Below are 19,329 nucleotides of genomic sequence, written 5' to 3'. Positions count from 1 at the left end.
TCTGCAAGCCCTGGGCCTGGCGGCACGCCACAAGCCGCATGTTGTTTGGCCCCAGTCTCTGGTGACTTGTCTTGCTTGACCACTCTGCTGCAGAGCAAAGCGACTCCCTCACAGGCCAAATCACTTGGAGTGTCTGACTTTGTTTTGTTCTAGCCAATTGCTGGGATTTATAGTTGATTTGGCATATTCACTTGAATTGTTACTGGGATGTTCACTTGTGTTGCTATATTGGATTCATTTTTTTTTTATTCTACTGTTAGCCTTGGAGTTTTTTTGTACAATAGGTTTTTTTCTGGATCAAAAGGCGACTTGGGTGGTGTTCGCTGTCAGCCTGGCTGAATTTGAGGCCCCTCTCTTGGCAGTGTAGAGACATTTAGCATTTAAGCCACTTTCCTGCAATTCTACACATTTTCTATGGAGCTGAGAGAAATTGTTGGTGTTTTTTAAGCAAATCTCCTGCAATTCTCTGAATTGTGCCATGGCTAATGCTGTTGTTTTGCTCAAACAATAAAATACTGCTAAAGCATTTTTTTTAATGTTCAGTTTTCCCTGACACTAGCATTTATTTAGGTGATTGTTAGTTCTGAAAGGATATATGTCCATTTGTCTTCTACATTTATATCTGATTTTAGTGGTTAAATTTACACTTTTTCCACCCCTGAAGTTAATTAAAAAAAAAAAAATCCCTCTTTAGGATTTCATATGGCAGAAAAATCCCTGTACAAAATATTAACGTATGGTTTGGCTATGTGTGAAAGCTTTGGAGTCTGTATTTTCCCTTGTTTTTAATCTGAGCACTGAAAAGTCTTTCTTTTAGGAAGCTCAGAAAAGCCCAGCCGTTGTCATCTGATCTTTGCATATGACTAAACTCAACATGATTGGACGATAGAAAATCTGCAGTTCACATGACTGACTGGGCTGTACAACTTTTTCTGTTGTCCACTAGATGGTGCATTCATGCTGTTCATAACCGGACAATATACTCCTCATTGAACTGATGTATTTGTCATGGCCCATAACAATTAAGCCAGTCTTTGCATGTAAATATAACAAATGTAAAAGTTAGAACATTGAGGTAGAAGTTATAGGGCAGATGCACACATTATCTACAGAGCCATGTGCCTAGAATAATATGAATTAACAGAAATTTGCATGACAGACCCACGACTGAAGAATGTCATGTCCAGGAGCACACGCTTTTTTTTTACTGCCTTGAGCTGTAAGATCCATTTCTCAGCCGGGTGCTCTGAAATGCCATGTTGGGAACACAAGAACTGACCAGTGGGTCACCCCCTTTCCCCACCACTGCACTCTGTTTACCATAGAATGGGGGTATCTAGTCCACTCATATTAATGCCCTTTAGCTTATGCAATGCAGCTGCTTTTGCAGACTTGAGATATTGTACACCCGCTCAATGTGGGTACAGTGTGCTACCAGTTCCGTAACTCTGTGCCCAGCCGCACATCGTCTGTACAAACTGTTATGCTCATCTCAACGACAGCCTCTTATCAGAAGTCTGGGTGTTTCGTTTGATACTAGGAAGTGTATTTTAGGTGTCGGGATTCTTTCAGGAATGGCAATGGTAAAAGCTTTTCGCGATAAGCCCTTGCACCCCCCATGTGACCATAGCAGTCGCTATAAATGTTATCCGGTGATTTTTATTAAACCTGAAGCGGATAAAGGGAGACGTCAAGTGGATAGGGAGTTATTGTTGGTTCAAGCTAATACAATGTGTGCACAGGTAGAATAGTGCGTGCAGACATGACGTCATGGACTGTGGTTTTTCAGCAGAGTAGTGGCTGGTAGCGACCTCTTGCCTACTTGGCGGCATTACAGTACAAAGTTGACTGGATGTCTTAAGCTATATTTTAGTCGTTATCTAGTTGCCAATGCGAACAATCCACCTTTTGCCATGCAAGTGAAGTGATTTCAATATCAAATGTCATTGAATTGACATGGTCAGCAAACGGGCCTGATAATGTGGAAGACCTCATCAGCTGATTAGCAAATCTGTGTCTTTGTTGCACACTACCACCAAGTCTTGATGACTCTCTTGATCATGCCAATGTTATTTAGCCTATGTAATTACCCTGAAGAAATGTAAACCACACACGCTAAAAAAAAGTGACCCTTTTGCATTTGACACTTTCATAGCCCGGTTTGGTAACCTCCTGTGTTTATAGGTGTCTTATGTGGACTTATATAAGGAGTTAATTTAAGACTGCTGACCATTTGCATAAGGGTTTATGCTGTGGAATCTGGCATGCTGAACCGTGGATCAGACTGACTGTTAAGCATCGGCGTGGGAGGATGAGATTGAGTCATAGCCACGGTCCACAGCCCCACTCATCTCTCAATAGTCCGAAGTAACTACCTCTCCTTGTGTCCTCATTGCCATTTGGGCAATGACAATGTCGTCTCGTCCCCCCCCCCCCCCACACCCCACACACACACACTTTACGACCCTAATTGTGTCTCATAAAACACAGTGCATTTAACCTATTCACCTTGCACTGAAATTGGATGAACCTATGGGGTTAATTTGACCTCCTGACCCTGAAAGGTGTCATTTTTAACAGGCGCCATTGTCCATGTGTATTTTGGTTCTGTGTGGGACCTCCACAAAGAGGACAAGCCAACCATTAACATGCTCATTGTACTAGTTGCTTTGTAGCCATTTTCCTTCAGGCATTCTGAAGTCGACTGCCATTCAGCTGACAGTGTCATTTGAAGCCATTTCATGCTGTGTTGAGAAGAGAGGCTGGTGTTATTCCCCCACCTCCCACTGTTCCCTTCCCACTGTCAGCTGTTTCCAAGCTAATGCCAGTTGACCGAATATCGGAGGATGACGCAGCGTGAGGGACAGTGCCGCTTGGAACCCAGCCAGCCATCTAGTTTTTGTTTAGTTTTTTTCTTCAAACCCACTCTGTCTGTGTGCTGCTGCTCTTCTAACCCTTCCACGTTTTGAAATGCATCAATAAAAGCTAGAAAGACCTTTACACCCTTTTGACTGCTTGCCATTGCTCCCGGGTCCAGAGCAGAGGGCAAAAAAGCTCACACTTTATTTTTCACAAACGCTGCTTGTGTTCGGACCGGCGCGCTCTGTAGCAACTGAAGAAGCGGGTTAGCACAAGCTTGGCTGGTCATGGAGAGGGGAAAGAGCCAGTGGGACAACCAGGATCCTGCGGACCCTCCTCGGGCAGGGGATGAGGCGAGGTAGGGCAAGCGTGGCTTTCCACTGCTTTTTCTCTTCACCTGTCCACAGCCTATTCAGTGCCTATTTTCTAGTGATTAGGGTTTAAGCCGAAGTGAATGTCAATACTGAATCATTTGTGAGTATGACGTCAACAGATGTCCTCAATGTATCGACTGCTGATTTCTAGCCTGCTATTGACTCCCATCAGGATTAGTCATCAAGGTCTCTGTCTAACCCCATTACCAGAGGGAGTCAGTGGGACCATCTATAGATCACGTCCTCATGACCACGAGGCTTATCAAATGGGCAATCTATTAGCCTACGATTATCAGGTTCACCACCACTTGAGGGTATCACTGGTTCAGTGGACTAGTGCTCATAGACAGTACATTGTGGTCAGAACAGATTAACATGACAATTTACTAGACCATCACCATTTAGTGATGTGATATACTCTATCGTTTTACAACCTAAGAGATTGTATAGGCTTATGTTATGGATGTGCTGGTATTGTTCCGGTCTTGTTTTCTTTTCAATCTGTCTAGTGCTGGGCTAGCTGAGTTGGGTGAAAAGAAACTGATACTTTTCCCAGCACGTAGGAAGTGGGCCAAAGTTCAAGGCCTCTGCTCTGCCAGCAGATATAGGAGATAATAAAAATAGTTGGGAGCACTGACTTCCTTGTTTGTCTAGGTGGGGAGACTGCCACAAAGGGTCCGGACCTTGTTCCAGTAATACGAGTTTGTACAAATGATGGGACAAGTGTTAACTCGAGCCCTTTCAATGGAGAGGAACATTCCCATAGTATAGAAAGTTGTAGGCCTATTGCTTAGAGTTGACATGATTGTCAGATATTCACATGTCTATATAATACATTCCAGCTGATTTAATATCAGCTGACGGTGTTAGCTAGAAGGTGACAATGTAATCTGTACTGGCACAGACCTCAATGGCAATTGGCCTTGAACAATGTCATATAACAATGTGAATTACATCAGTAGACTACAATTGCCCTTAAACAACTTCTAGCATGCGACAAATTGGTTGCATGCAGGGTTGCTTGAATTTGAGTTATTCCCATGCGTTTCATGTGCAGTTCCATTAGAAAAATGTGATTTTTGGGCCTCACTAGCCCCATGTAACATGTACAGTGGACTCAGTGAGATGGTCCAGAATTCTTTCCTGATGGATTTAATTTTTCATTTAACCTTTATTTAACTAGGCAAGTCGGTTAAGAACAAATTCATATTTACAATGACGGCCTACACCGTGTGCCATCTCCACATTGGTTATACCCACGTGGGTGACTAAAAGACTAAAGAGGTCAGTGGCGGTAATGCACTTAACCTCTATGGGCTATTTGGGACGTTTGCGTCTCACCCTAGTCAACAGCCAGTGGAATCCCGTGGCGCGATATTCAAATACCTTAGAAATGCTATTACTTCAATTTCTCAAACATATGACTATTTTACACCATTTTAAAGACAAGACTCTCGTTAATCTAACCACACTGTCCTATTTCAAAAAGGCTTTACAACGAAAGCAAAACATTATATTATGTCAGCAGAGTACCCAGCCAGAAATAATCAGACACCCATTTTTCAAGCTAGCATATAATGTCACAAAAACCAAAACCACAGCTAAATGCAGCACTAACCTTTGATGATCTTCATCAGATGACACTCCTAGGACATTATGTTATACAATACATGCATGTTTTGTTCAATCAAGTTCATATTTATATCAAAAACCCGCTTTTTACATTAGCATGTGACTAACATGTGACTAGCATTCCCACCGAACACTTCCGGTTAATTTACTAAATTACTCACGATAAACATTCACAAAAAACATAACAATTATTTTAAGAATTATAGATATAGAACTCCTTTATGCAATCGCGGTGTCCGATTTTAAAATAGCTTTTCGGTGAAAGCACATTTTGCAATATTCTGAGTAGATAGCCCGGCCATCACAGGCTAGCTATTTTGACACCCACCAAGTTTGGTACTCACCAAACTCAGATTTACTATAAGAAATATTGGATTACCTTTGCTGTTCTTCGTCAGAATGCACTCCCAGGACTTCTACTTCAATAACAAATATTGGTTTGGTTCCAAATAATCCATAGTTATATCCAAATAGCGGCGTTTTGTTCGTGCGTTCAAGACACTATCCGAAGGGTAAAGAAGGGTGACGCGCCCGGCGCGTTTCGTGACAAAAAATGTCAAAATATTCCATTACCGTACTTCGAAGCATGTCAAACGCTGTTTAAAATCCATTTTTATGTGATTTTTCTCGTAACAAAAGCGATAATATTCCGACCGGGAGTCGTTGTTTTCGTTCAAAGACTGAAAATGTAAACATGGAGTCGTCTCGTGCACGCGTGCACCAGTCTCATTGTTCTCAGATCGACCACTTACCAAATGCGCTACTGTTTTTCAGCAATGGCCTGCAAAGTCATCATTCAACGTTCTGGCGCCTTCTGAGAGCCTATGGGAGCGTTAGAAAATGTCACGTTACAGCAGAGATCCTTTGTTTAGGATAGAGATGTCAAAGAAGGCCAAGAAATGGTCAGAGAGGGCGCTTCCTGTTTGGAATCTTCTCAGGTTTTGGCCTGCCAAATGAGTTCTGTTATACTCACGACACCATTCAAACAGTTTTAGAAACTTTAGGGTGTTTTCTATCCAAATTCTATCCAAATCAAACTAAATTATATGCATATTCTAGTTACTGGGCAGGAGTAGTAACCAGATTAAATCGGGTATGTTTTTTTATCCGGCCGTGCAAATACTGCCCCCTATCCCCAACAGGTTAAATTATGAAAGTTGCCAATCGCAATATAAAGTCAAGAGAAGGAAAAGGCCTGGAAGGAGGAGAGATGACTAGAAACGATTCGGTTTACCGTTTTATGTGTGGATTAATTGGCGGAGTAGAGGACCTTGTGCATTTCAGGTAAAATAACAACTCACTGTTTATCCCAGGACAAATTAGCTAGCAACCGCAAGCTAGCTAAATAGGACAAATTAGCTAGCAAGCTAGCTAGCTAAATTGCCATACATGTTTAATGCTTTTCGACCTGTCCTCAAATTCATATAATTGGTTGAGAGTTTGTTTTGATATTTTAACCTGGGTGTTGTGATTGTATTTGGTGGGGGGACAAAATACATTTATGCACGATGGCGCACGCGCGCAGCCGGTTTGGGTTCCGTGTTAGACCGCTGCGCCACTTGGGAGTCCATGCAAAGTCTCTACCTGGCAGACAGGGAGTAAACTGAAACTGATAGCCTGCAGTACTGTATGACTGGTTGCCAAGCGATGCTCACACTGTAAAGTGTGTGCATATTCGTGTGCTATGTGGCAGGGCCTGCGAGCTCTACCATCAGCATACACATTCCGTCCCATGCGTCTTCTCTTCTGTAACGCACAGATGGGGCCTGTTCTATCAGATTCTCATTCTCTTCATTAAAGACAAGCACAATGGCATGATCTAACTGTCAAAAACATGCCTCCTTGAGGTGGAACCCAATGCCAGGCGTATTATGAAAGGAATGTAAATTCAATCTAGATTAAGATCTGGTCAGATGCAGACAACTGTTTACATTAACACACTTGGTCAGGCTATAGATCTGTCTATAAATACGCACTGTAGGTTAGTTTTCCTCAAAGTATTCCCAGGCCTAATGGTCTGCAGACTAACATGTAAAGGAAGGAATGGAATTTCACAGGGCTTTCAAAAGAGCTCCCATTACCCTGCTTTCATTGTTCTATACTCCTATATCAGCCCCTCCCCCACACAGGCTTAGTCATGTGAGTATGACTGGGACATGTATCACCTAACCCTCCACACTGATAGGCCTGTTTACTGGTACAGAATCTGTACCTGGGGGGCCTTGTTTACAAGCTGGATTACCCACTCCCCCAACGTGTATGCCTTACAAGTTAGCCCTCAGTCAACTAGGTTACCTTCTCATTCCCGACTCACTGAAAGGTTGGAATGTATGTTCTCACTTTTAATGCCTGTATGTAACATGCTCCATACCCAGACACGCGGTAGCCTAAAGAGAAACAATAAACCGTTTTTAACCTGGCCTCCTGAAACTGTAAAGTGTTTTATTATTTGAAGGTTTTGCCAACCGAAGTGAGATAATGGCAGCCAGTGAAGTAACTTGCACAGCTTGAGTGATGCAAGTAGTTATCCAGTCAACTTCACTTAAATTTCTCAATCGTCCTTGACTGATGTTTTAGACCATGCCTTATTTCTGGAGAGACTTGGCCTATCTGACATATCCTAAGCCTAATGGTTTTTGAAAGGGCTATGGTGTAATTGGAACTTCGTACAGCAGCATGTTGACAATTAGCTGCGTGCACGTGGGTGGAGTGGGATTTTTGGAGTACCAGACACCTTTTGGTAACATGATGTCCTCGCTGGTCTCACTCCCATTCACAAGGGGGTGATGGCAAAGTCTTTTGTGTCTTTAATTTTGTGAAAACAAGAGTCACCTTCCCTTGCTAGCCTAAAACATAGCAAGCTAGCTAGCCTTTATAGCTTCCCACATCTCAATGTGATATAATTAAATATTGAAAAAATATCTCTGGCAAATAGTTATACTTGCTGGTGTAACGTAAAACATATCCCAGTTTGAAATGTTGCTTGTGTATTCATTACCATATTGGCAAAAAATAGAACCTTCGAATCAAATGGCTACCCCTCTTATGCTGCGGCTGTTCTGTACATCATGCATAGTCACTTTACCCCTACCTACATGTACATATTACCTCGACTAACCGGTGCCTCCGCACATTGACTCTGTACCGGTACCCCCCGTATATAGCCTCGCCATTTGTTATTTTACTGCTGCTCTTTAATTATTTGTAACTTTTTCCCCCCCCTTTTTAATTTTTTTATTTTTAACTCATCTATTTTTCTACTTAACATTACATTTTTCTTAACTGCATTGTTGGCTAAGGGCTTGTAAGTAAGCATTTCACTGTAAGGTCTACATCTGTTGTATTCGGCGCATGTGACAAATCAAATTTGCTTAGATTTTTGAAGTGTGTGTCTGTCAAGGGGGTGGCCCTGCCTTTGTTGCCAGGGGCAATGGATCCCAGTGTCTTTTTAAAGAGCGATGCAGCAGTTGCCCTTGTCTCAAATAGAACAGTGGACTAACTAGGGGAAACCTTGACTATAGTTGTTCACCATGAGCCTGTACTTCTGATGGAATTCCAACCCCCCCCCCCCCCCCCCCTTCGAGTGTCCCTCGGTGGGGGAGTGGCACTTAAACGGAACAATTAGTGGTAGGGAGAGCAAAATTAGGCTTAATGGGAAAAACGAATACCACAATTGAAGGAGGACGAGCCTTGTTTTTCACAATGCCTGTAGTGGTGGCAATAATGGCTTTAGTTATTTCTCATGGAACAAATACGTACTTACTATATGCGCAACAAATGAGAACAGCAAAACAACAATGTGCCCATCTTCTCGCTGTGGTTCAGTGTGGAGTAGTACTGAAGCAGGACTTTCATTCCATAGCTGTTTGACATGTAACAGTCACATTTCCTTCACTCGGTCATAACCAGTGGAAGCGTTGTAGTTAGAACAATTTAAAACCCCTGTTCTGAACTAGGCTAATATTTATGCAAAATGTTTTCGTGTCCATACTCAGATCGGCTGGCTACACAGCCATAGCATACAGGTATTTTTAACCTCAGCACAATAAGCATGAAAATAGTTAGCTACTGCTACGTTACCTGCATTGAAGATATTTGCCAATCTCTAACATTACTACAAATAAGGAACAATGACTAGTTATTGAGTTTAAAATATTTTTTTAATGAACAGCAAGGAAAGCTTACATAATTGGACATTCAATTTGCATTAAATCCTTTAGCTAGCTAGTTAGATTATTTACATCCACTGGGTTTCACAAGATGACTTGCTGGGTTGCTCAGCAGTCCCTAAAACAGACTAATTACAATTCATACAAATGTCAAATGCCCATATAGCAAGCTAGTTGGCTAATGTTAGCTAGTCGGCTAGCTAGTTAAATTGCAATGTATTTTTTATTATAATTTTGGGGGGGGGAAATTTGACATGTATGTGTTTTTCTTTACGTTAATTAACATATTCCTCTGAACTGTACTTTACTTTAATTTTTTTACATGATTTGTTATGAAACTATAATTACTTACATTTGTCAGCCATCTTCCTGAAGCAACTTTAGAGCCTTGGGTCGCAGAGCTTTATGGGACTTTTGATAACCACTTGATAGGAAGTCTGCATTTCACTTTGTTTGGGGTGGGTGTTGGGATTGAGCCAAAGTCTAGCTTGAGCAAACAATGACGTGTTGATTTTGTATATTCTTGTGCTGCACATCAAGTGGCATAGCATGTGTTCTGTACTGTTGTGAATCCATAGCCTTGGGGGAATAGGAAGTTTGAACCTCCACTCCCTGTCAGAGAACGCTCGATGGGCTGGGTTTGAGCAGCTCTCTGGCATCACCACACACCTGGGCTTCTCAGACTTTCTTTGCACTGTAATGTAATTATTTCTTCAAGCTAAGATCATATGTAAAGGATCCATATCTTTCATTTCAGTCTAGTCTAGCTACTCTGAGCTTGTGGACATGTTTTTAAATACGGGAAAGGCTTATTGCTCCACTGACTGTTAGTGCAGAAGGCGTGTGCCCTTACGTCACCCACTACGACGCGTCAGCCTATTTCAACACGAAGCCACTTCCTTCTAGGTAATAGAAAAATCAGCTTTCACTGGAAGGATGTGGCCATACTGAGTTGAACTAGTTCAGAAGTCATTCAGCACCCATCATTATGCAGTAGCAGGTTAAGACTTGAAGGCCTTTGTTCAACAGTTTTCGGGTTGGGTTTTGTTTTGACTGGCTGCAAATTATGGATTGAAGTCAGTGCTGCTACAGTGTGTTTTTATTCAGATAAGGAGGTCTTGCTATGAACAGGTATGAGTTTTCGGTCATCAAGGAGACAGCATCTGAACGGGTAAGACTTTAGACGGCAGTTTGTGCTTAGTTGGTTGTCCATTGCTTTTCAGGCCAGTTCTTTGAACAGCTGTGCAAATAGGCTAAATACTTAGGTTTGAGACGGTCCTGTTGTGTAGTGTGTTTTGTAGTTTAGATTCATTCTGCACTTTTATGCTGCATGTTTTTGTCCTGTGAAAGGAATATCTACTCAGGAAATCAAGTTTTCTTAGGTCTAATGATGTCTTACACTTTGTACCCTAGAAATTGCCATTATTGAATTTGACTTGGGCTAGTATGTTTTGAAATGGGCTTGAATGTTTCATGCTTTCATCTACACCATAGCAGGCTCATCGTGTGTGTGTGCCTAGAAGGCCAGCATCCCGAAGTCGCCTCTTCACTGTTGACGTTGAGCCCCGTGTTTTGCGGGTACTATTTAATTAAGCTGCCAGTTGTGGACTTGTGAGGCGTCTGTTTCTCAAACTAGACACTCTAATGTACTTTTCCTCTTGCTCAGTTGTGCAACGGGGACTCCCACACTTTCAATTCTGGTTAGAGACTGTTTACGTTGTTCTGTGAAGGGAGTAGAACACACGTCAGTTTCTTGGCAATTTCTCGCATGGAATAGCCTTTATTTCTCAGAACAAGAATAGACTGACGAGTTTCAGAAGAAAGTTCTTTGTTTCTGGCCATTCTGAGCCTGTAATCGAACACACAACTGCTGATGCTCCAGATACACAACTAGTCTAAAGAAGGCAAGTTTTATTGCTTCTTTAATCAGAACAACCTTTTTCAGCTGTGCTAACATAATTGCAAAAGGGTTTTCTAATGATCAATTAGCCTTCTAAAATGATAAACTTGGCACGTTGTGTTAGCTAATCCATTAGAACACAGGTGTGATGGTTGCTGATAATGGGCCTCTGTACGCCTATGTAGATATTCCCTTAAAAATATGCAGTTTCCAGCTACAATAGTCATTTACAACATTAACAATGTCTACACTGTAGTTCTGATCAATTTGATGTTATTTTAATGGACAGAAAATGTGCTTTTCTTTCAAAAACAAGGACATTTCTAAGTCACCCCAAACTTTTGAATGGTAGTGTATATGTGATGAGTGTATATGTAGTGTATATGTGATAAAAGTCAGTTAATCGCCAAGAAAGCAAGTGGTTTACTATCTGTTTACAGCCTTGTCACAGGATGTGTTGACGCAGTTTCTTTTACAGTTACTATAAGGCAGATTACTCAAATGGTCACCTTTTCCATGAGTCATAAAGATAAGCCTTTGGCCTCCAACTGTCCATTTTTCATTGATCCTTTATTGCAGTTAACCTAGTCAAGAGTTGAGGAAATGCACTCCGTTTACAGCGAGTCCACACAAACTACCATTTACATACTACTCTATTCCACTTATTAGACCAGACCTCTATCCATTATTTGTATTTATTTATTTCACTTTTATTTAACCAGGTAGGGCAGTTAAGAACAAGTTTTCATTTACAACTGCGACCTGGCCAAGATAAAGCAAAGCAGTGCGACACAAACAACAACAGAGTTACACATGGAATAAAACAAACATAGAGTCAATAATTATACACGATGACAAGTGTCAGCAAGACAAAATAATGGGTTTTCACTCCTTTTGTAATTTTGCTTGTATCACAGGGGCTGAAATGTGATGGTGGTTTGACTTTGAGCCAGTGGTGACATTCATATCCATATGAATGGTGTGTACTTAAGGCAGCTCTCTGAAAGCATTAGGCTACACGGCGTGTTTGCAAAGCAGTGCTTCATTATTTACGAAATATTCATATTCGATACGTGGTTCGACATTGGCCGAGTCTATAAATCCAAACAACATTTGTTGTCTCTATCTCCTCAAACTTCAGTGGCGTAAGATTGATGGGTGTTTTGTTTGATCCGTTTTGCCCTGTCAATGAACCCTTGTTCTCTCTTCCAGCTACCCAGTGGAGAGTGGGGGACTATCGGTGCAGAAGGAGAGCAAGAAGGTGAAGGCCAGGAAAGCCCTCAGTCTGGAGGAGGCCCAACTGGAGCTCCAGCAGAACAGAAACCTCACCAGACAAGCCCCCGTCAGGTAACCACACTGTGCAACCATAGGCTGCATTGACACAAGCAGCCCAATTCTGATATTTTGCCCAATTATTGGAAAAAGGATATCAGAAATGGGCTGCCTGTGTAAACGCAGCCTTATGGATTTCAAGATTGACCATAAATGCTTAAACACGCTTGTTTTCTCTTTGTGACTGTATCACACTAAAGGCTTCTGTGTTTGACTGTTAATATCTGTCAAGAATTCGCTAAACCCACAATTCACGTAACGTCATGCTGATGCTTTATCTTCCAAAGGTCTCAGACGTTCGACGTGGATAGAAGTTTTGAGAAGACTGAAGGCAGTGGTTCACAAAGTGTACGTTCACTCGTTCTGATTATTATTTACATTTTTTATGAATATTTCGTAAATAATGAAGCACTGCTTTGCAAACACGCCGTGTAGCCTAATGCTTTCAGAGGGCTGCCTTAAGTACACACCATTCATATGGATATGAATATCACCACTGGCTCAAAGTCAAACCACCATCACATTTCAATTTGAGTCATCCTTTTTTTCTTCTGTTCAACAGAGTTTTATAAAGCACAACAAAACATTCCACAAGCTGTTTCCTGACATTCCGGAGAGTGAAGACTTGCTACATGGTAAGTGACGTTTGGAATATTATTGGTGAAATACTCATGTCATGGAAACAGCTATTCATGCTTCTCAGTCAAATCACAAATGCCTGACCTGTGACATTTTTAAGCTAATCCTTAAAACGATCGCATGGTTCGGCGACGCAAAACCATATCTGGCAGCCTTTTCGGCCATCACCGTCAGACCGACAGCCTGTGCTTGCTGTGTCATCACGCTGCAAGGCCTTAAGAACTAACATTCTCATGTCCTCCCTTTCTCCACAGCCTACATCTGTGCCCTGCAGAAGGAGGTGCCCTACCACGGCAGGCTCTACGTCACCGAGCACCACGCGTGCTTCCACTCTTCCGTGTTGCTCAAGGACACCAAGGTAAGCAAACCTGACCCTTGATTGGCGACTAGGCTTTTCCGTTGAAACGTGGTTTGAACTTGTGAATGAATGGTTTGGCCGTCCTATTCGTAGCTAATGGAGAAATGTATTCCTATACCTTTGCTTTCTTTCCCAATTATGTGTTAAGTTGAGCACACAGTTTATTAGGTTTGGGCGATACCCCGTATACGGTACATTTTAGAAATACATCGTGTTTAAAAAAAAATATATATATATTTTAGGGTCACCCCCGCAACGCGTGGCCTGTGGGGGGTATGGTATAGAAACCTGGATACCACCCAGCCCTACAGTTTCTTAATATGCATTTTACTTGGTACATCTACCGACTTGATTATTGTTTGAAAAGCCTTTTTATTAGTGTGATGTGAAGGTCTGTTGCTCCTCTGTGTGTTTCTGTAGTTGGTTATCCCGGTGACCAGCGTGCACGTTGTGAAGAAGCAGAACACCGCCCTGCTGGTGCCCAACGCCCTGTCTATCCGCACCATCGAGGGGGAAAAGGTCAGGGGTCACTTGCTCACCTGTCACATTGACACTGCATAGTCCATCCCTTAATCAAATGATAAGATCTACACTGGTGGTTGTATTATCAATCTTCAATAGAGGGCAACCGATGAGTTACATAACACCCATTGACCTTTGATATACACAACTTTAATCTGTTCAATAACTGGGCTAATTTTTGAAGGCAAAAGTTTGCGACCTTGTACGTTACAGTTTGACTAAAGGGCATCCGAGCTGAAATGTCTCTCTCTCGCTCCTGTGTGCATTTTTAGTACCTGTTTGTGTCTTTGCGGAACCGAGAGGCATGCTACAAGCTCCTGCAGTCCGTTTGTTCTCGACTGGAGGATGGAAGTGCCAACAGCAGCCCCTTATTATCTTCTACGGACAATAGCTTTGATCAGGGCAAGCTAGTGGTGAGTTTGAATCACTAGTGTTTGTCTTCCTAAAGTTCAATTTCTTTTTTTTCATCCCTGAGTAAAAATACTGCAGATACTACAACAGCCCTTCGTAACCTAACGTTACTGCCTCATTCTACTGTAGATGTTTTGCCCTCCATTTTGAAGCTGGTTTTTAACCCAGTCTTTTTCCATCTCCCCAGAACTCCAGTCAGTCCAGTCTAGACCAGCTGGACGGGTCAGACCCCAAGCTATTCCTTGACTCGCCCCCACCCAACCCACACATAGGTGAGTGAGCCTAACTGGAATATTAGTCTGGAAGAAGATCAGCCTTTAGTCTGGAGGGTCTACTCTGGACTAGTTTTTAACTCTGCGTTGTTGGGAAAGGGCTCGTAAGTCAGCATTTCACTGTAAAGTCAACACCTGTTGTATTCACTCTGTGACAAATGAAATTGTATTTTATTGGGGGCCGGTTTCCTGGACACAGAGTAAGCCTAGTCCTAGATTAAAAAATCCCTTTCAAGGGAGAATTTCCTTTGAGCGTGCTTAATCTTAAGCCCTATGTTCAACCTCTCCTGTAGTCCTTAATGTGTAGACTGATACAGTTTTACAGTTGGCTACATGCGAGTGTTCTCTCCTTTTGAATGGTGTATTGTCTAGGTTAAAGGAATATGGTGTGTTGTTCAACCTCCCCTGAAAGTACCCCCATGTGTGTAGACTAATAAAGTTTTAGTCGGCTACATGTGACCGTTATCTGTTGCGGTGTACGTACCTAACCTCATTTACATTTGACATTTTTTTTACATTTTAGTCATTTAGCAGACGCTCTTATCCAGAGCGACTTACAGTAGTGAATGCATACATTTCATACATTTTTTTTCCTGTGCTGCCTCCACATGCAAAGTCCAAGGTAATGTTTTTAGAGTGACTAATGTGTGTGTTTTCTCCTACTCTTCAGACCTAGTGCCTCAAGGGAGCAGCTCCAGCCCTAGGAGCGCGCACACGCAGCAGAGTGACGGCTCGGTACCTGACGTCTCAGGTAAACACACACGACGTAGGCCTATGCGTCTGGTTGTCTCCTTTTCTCACTCAAACAGAAATACACGTGACCGTACAAAAAGCTTTATCACAGCGAGCCACTGATAAGCAAGTTGTTTCACAGTCAGTCATGTGGGATTGCTTGATTTTATGTGGCAATGGAAAATACATATAAATCTGCCCATTACATCCATGCGCTAACCCCGTGCCGTTCTCTCTCTCCTTGGTCAGGTGGCTCGTGGGTGTGGAGTGTGACGGAGAAAGCCCGCTCCCTCCTCATCCACAGAGAGGCCAGCAGCCTCAACACTCTCCTCTTCATCTACCTAATACTGTAAGTGTATGTATGTGTGTGTATATATTTATTTATATTATACTTCAAGGGGTCTTAAAATGTTGAGCTCAAATGGCAAAAGGATCCTTGGTATGATCTTAAAACAATTCCATATAGCTTAGTAGAATCCCCCCGGCTTAGACTTTTACGGGTCATTTCACAAAACGCGTTTCTAGGCTTATGCTCTGCAGGTAGAGATGAAACCGTATGAACATTTCTTATCACGGTATTGTTAAAATGTGTTGGAAATGTTCAAAAAGTACTGATACACACACATTGAAATCATTTCACCAAGTTTTATATTGAAAACCAACAAATGTAAAATTAGCAGCACTATGCATGTTTTTGTGTGCATTAACATTAACAGATGGCGCCATGAGGTAAAAGTTTCCCTTTTTAAGTAAGCAAATCAAATAAATAAAATGAGCAGCACTCACTGCCGTGCCTCACTACAGCCTCAGAAAGCCAGGCCTCTCAACAATTTGAAATGGCATCATGTCCTTTGCAATGTAATATGAAAGGGCTGCAGTGGTCTTGCGCGTTTTTGGATGTGGGTGCATGAGCAAGCGTTTAAAAGGCAGGCCGCTTGAGTGTCTGTCACAACTGTAGATGATGAGGGACCAGTAGCATCAATAGGTTTACCTGCTGCACGCCCACTCTGTAAACGAGGGAATAGCAAATGTATTATTGGTGTTACATTATTATTCACTTACACACACAATCTTCTGTGTTGCATTTGAGTATATGCGATGACCCCATGCACAATTTACAGAAATACAAATAAGTCTTAAGACAGTGATAGTAATTGCAATGAGCCCAACAATTGACATAAATACAGGAGTCTTGTATAGGAGTCTATAGTGTTTCTCCTGTTGGAACACTTTTACAACCAAGTCCATGACTGACTGATTTTAAATGAACAAAATATGTTGGTTGGGTGACTAAACTACAACGTGTTATCATGTGCAATGGGTGAATAGTCTGCAGACACACGACCCATACAGCAGCAGAACAACGTGTAGTGTTTTTACAACAGTAGGTAACACTGAAAACTTCAGTTTACATTATTGACCCAGCTATTAGCAAGTTGGATAGACAATGACATTTTCCCCCATCACGAAGTCCCCACATCATGCATTGAGCTAAAAGATAACTTACCTTGCATTCGCTATAAAGTAGTGGGTGGTGGTCACAAAGATGACTCGAGAGATTTGAAGTGTTACCCCCTTTGGCAGCGATTTTTATTTTTGCATGTTCTGCAGACAGGGTGACCATCTTTGATTAAGTTTCCCTCGGCACTCTTGTAAAACCCAAAATACGACCACACTTCAGATTTGGTCCTCTTAGAAGACTGAAAAATCTCCTGAGCACTGTCACTGCCTTCCGCCATGTTTTCAAACAAAACAAAACCCGCGTTGCATGCTGTGCCTGCGTCAGACTGTTGCTAACTTTGGTTGATGCTGGACAGTATTTACCGTGAGTTTGAATTGAAGCCGCATATGAGGGTGTGACTAAACATTGTTTGTGTTTAGGGTGGTACTACTGCTGCTATCATCGGGGTACATCGGCCTCCGTATCGTGGCTCTGGAGGAGCAGTTGACCTCTCTGGGCGCCCTCCCTGAATTCTCCCTACAGAGCAGGTATGACAACCCCCACAGCAACCATAATACAACCTCCACATAACAGGTCACAAACGTGGGACAACCAGCAACCATGTCACGTCTCAAGCAAGCCTTGTCCACAATTGCTTAATTTAAACTCATCCTTTATGTATGAATGTAAGCACAACAACTATTTTCTTTGCCTGCCAACTGATCCTGATGGGCTTTAGCCCTCTGAATATCTTTGACCATGGCAGGACAGCTATATTGAGAGGAGTCCGCTAAACCATATACAGATCTTGGACCAGGCTTCTGCACATTGGAAGACATGCCTCATCTGTGTGTGACTGTTCTATACAGGCGTAACTGAGACTTCTGATTATTTTAAGATATCGTAACTGACATTTTGTGGTTATGCAAATTGCCTCTCCCTCCCTTTCAAAGCTGTGACTTTCAAATTCCCGTAAGAGGTGCAGCTCAGCTGACGCGGAGCCAAATATTTTTTGTATCACATGCGGTGTATTGTGTGTTCAAACCTTTCTCCAAGTATACTCAACGGCCTCCTTTCTTTTTCTTAGGTACAAAGACACAACCGTGATTGGCCAGAGGAGAGATTGATGACTCATGTTTGGAGGACGTGACAATATAGCGCCAACTGGAGCTCTCGTGTTGAAGATATTCTTCTGTCCTCGTCCTAGAAGAACTAGGAGCAATTTTGAAAGTGTTCCAGAGTTGGCCCGTCGTCCCCTTGCGTATAGGACTTTTGGAGCACCTCCCTGTATGAGTTCAAACACAGACGGGTAAACTCAAAGGGCTATATTTAAGAGAGCTAGACCCAGGCCAGCCACAACTCACAGCAAGCGGAGCCAAGCCAACACATATGCACACAAATGAGAAGCTGTGTGACTTGGAACCAAAGCCAACTCTTAAACTAAGAATAAACTGAAGAAGAGAGGCGATAGAGTTGACTATCTGCTCTCACATCATATTGACGAAGCGATTTCTCTGATTTCCAAGAGAACTCTGAAACGTGTGTGTGTGTGTGTGTGCGCGCTTCCATTCTGTATTCTCTTCATGAGCATGTGGTCTGTGCAGACTAGCTGAATTGACTGTAGTCCTACATTTTGCTTTTAAATTATTAATTTTTTTAACACCTACCGTAAGGTACAAGTGCTATGCAGAACCAAAGATACACAGAGTGTACGTCTTTGGCATGAGTACACAGGACGTATAGAATCAAATGCATCTCTATCTCAGCATTTCATCACGGTGTTAAGTCTATCTGTATTTAATCTTTCACTACTAAGCCATCTGCAGGTACTCTTGAATGATTCTCCTGGTAATCAGCCATAATGATAATTCATTGTTATCTTCTCTTACACGGATCAGCCAGCCGAGCAGCCATTTTGCGCTTATCTCCTGACGGTCTCTCCTCTCTTTAAAGATCAGCAGTATTTAGCCTGGCATTCGCATGATTTAAACCAGTTTTAATGATCAATGCTTTGGAGGCCACTCCCTCCAGTCTCACTGGATGTATGCATCTTCAATGCACAAAAAAAAGTACGATCAGGTTGAGTGTTGTCGCTTTTGTAGCAGTAGAAATGTTCTACTTTTTTTTATTTTATTACTTTGATCATCAAAGTAGTTTTTGATATACCAATACTATTCTTGTTCAGATTAATATCTGATGACTTCCGTACTGTATAGAATGAACTGATGTTGTGTAAAAGCAAAGAATCAAACCTCCGATCTCAACAGGCCTGTCAATGACTAAATGCTTGTTCCTACAGGTTCAGGTGTTTCAGGACTGTTCAATGGCTATTTAGATTAGGAAGAGCCATAATGTATTGTATATTATTGCATGTGTCTGGAACATCAGATACTTGACTGATATATTATGCACACTTTAATTAAGCGATGTTACGGAGGTCCTATTTCCAACGAAGGAAATAAATGTGGTCGAGAATTATTTCAATATGCAAAAAAAACATGCAGGCAAAAAGATGTATTGGCAAACCTGTAGGTTGTTTTTATGTTTAATTTGTAAAAAAGAAAGCAAAAAGAATGGCTCGCGAGCGAGCAAGCGCACTTTAAAAGTTGGGAACCTGTCAATCCAAAGACATCACATTTGACAGATGGTGGGGAAGCAGGTGTTTTGTTCTTTAGTATTTGATGGTGC

At 42.0% G+C, this 19,329-nt stretch overlaps 1 protein-coding gene across 2 annotated transcripts; it reads left to right on the top strand.

Annotated features, from left to right (window-relative positions):
- Positions 1–3,012: 3,012 nt before the first annotated feature.
- On the top strand, positions 3,013–18,059 carry LOC106613502 (GRAM domain-containing protein 2B). 2 transcript variants are annotated; one of them, XM_014215801.3, is made up of 12 exons: positions 3,013–3,217; positions 12,147–12,281; positions 12,554–12,614; positions 12,829–12,901; positions 13,160–13,263; positions 13,684–13,782; positions 14,058–14,198; positions 14,384–14,468; positions 15,139–15,219; positions 15,450–15,549; positions 17,082–17,189; positions 17,729–18,059. In XM_014215801.3, the coding sequence occupies exons 1-12, from the start codon at positions 3,147–3,149 to the stop codon at positions 17,766–17,768; spliced, it is 1,098 nt and encodes a 365-aa protein (XP_014071276.1). In that variant the 5' UTR covers positions 3,013–3,146; the 3' UTR covers positions 17,769–18,059. The 2 variants fall into 2 exon arrangements, with proteins under 2 accessions (XP_014071276.1, XP_014071277.1); XM_014215802.3 differs by lacking the exon at positions 3,013–3,217 and adding an exon at positions 9,940–10,205.
- The last annotated feature ends 1,270 nt before the right edge of the window (positions 18,060–19,329 follow it).

This window comes from Salmo salar, chromosome 10 (genome assembly GCF_965601325.2).
Source record: "Salmo salar chromosome 10, fSalSal1, whole genome shotgun sequence".
Lineage (NCBI taxonomy): Eukaryota > Metazoa > Chordata > Actinopteri > Salmoniformes > Salmonidae > Salmo > Salmo salar.
The sequence above is the reverse complement of the archived record's forward strand: the minus strand, read 5'-3'. Positions and strand labels throughout refer to the sequence as shown.

Coding starts and splice junctions, on each gene's coding strand:
- LOC106613502 (XM_014215801.3), top strand. CDS start 3,147: ATGGAGAGGGGAAAGAGCCAGTGGGACAACCAGGATCCTGCGGACCCT. Junction 12,902..13,159: donor GAGTGAAGACTTGCTACATG/GTAAGTGACGTT, acceptor CTTTCTCCACAG/CCTACATCTGTGCCCTGCAG. Junction 14,199..14,383: donor TTGATCAGGGCAAGCTAGTG/GTGAGTTTGAAT, acceptor CCATCTCCCCAG/AACTCCAGTCAGTCCAGTCT.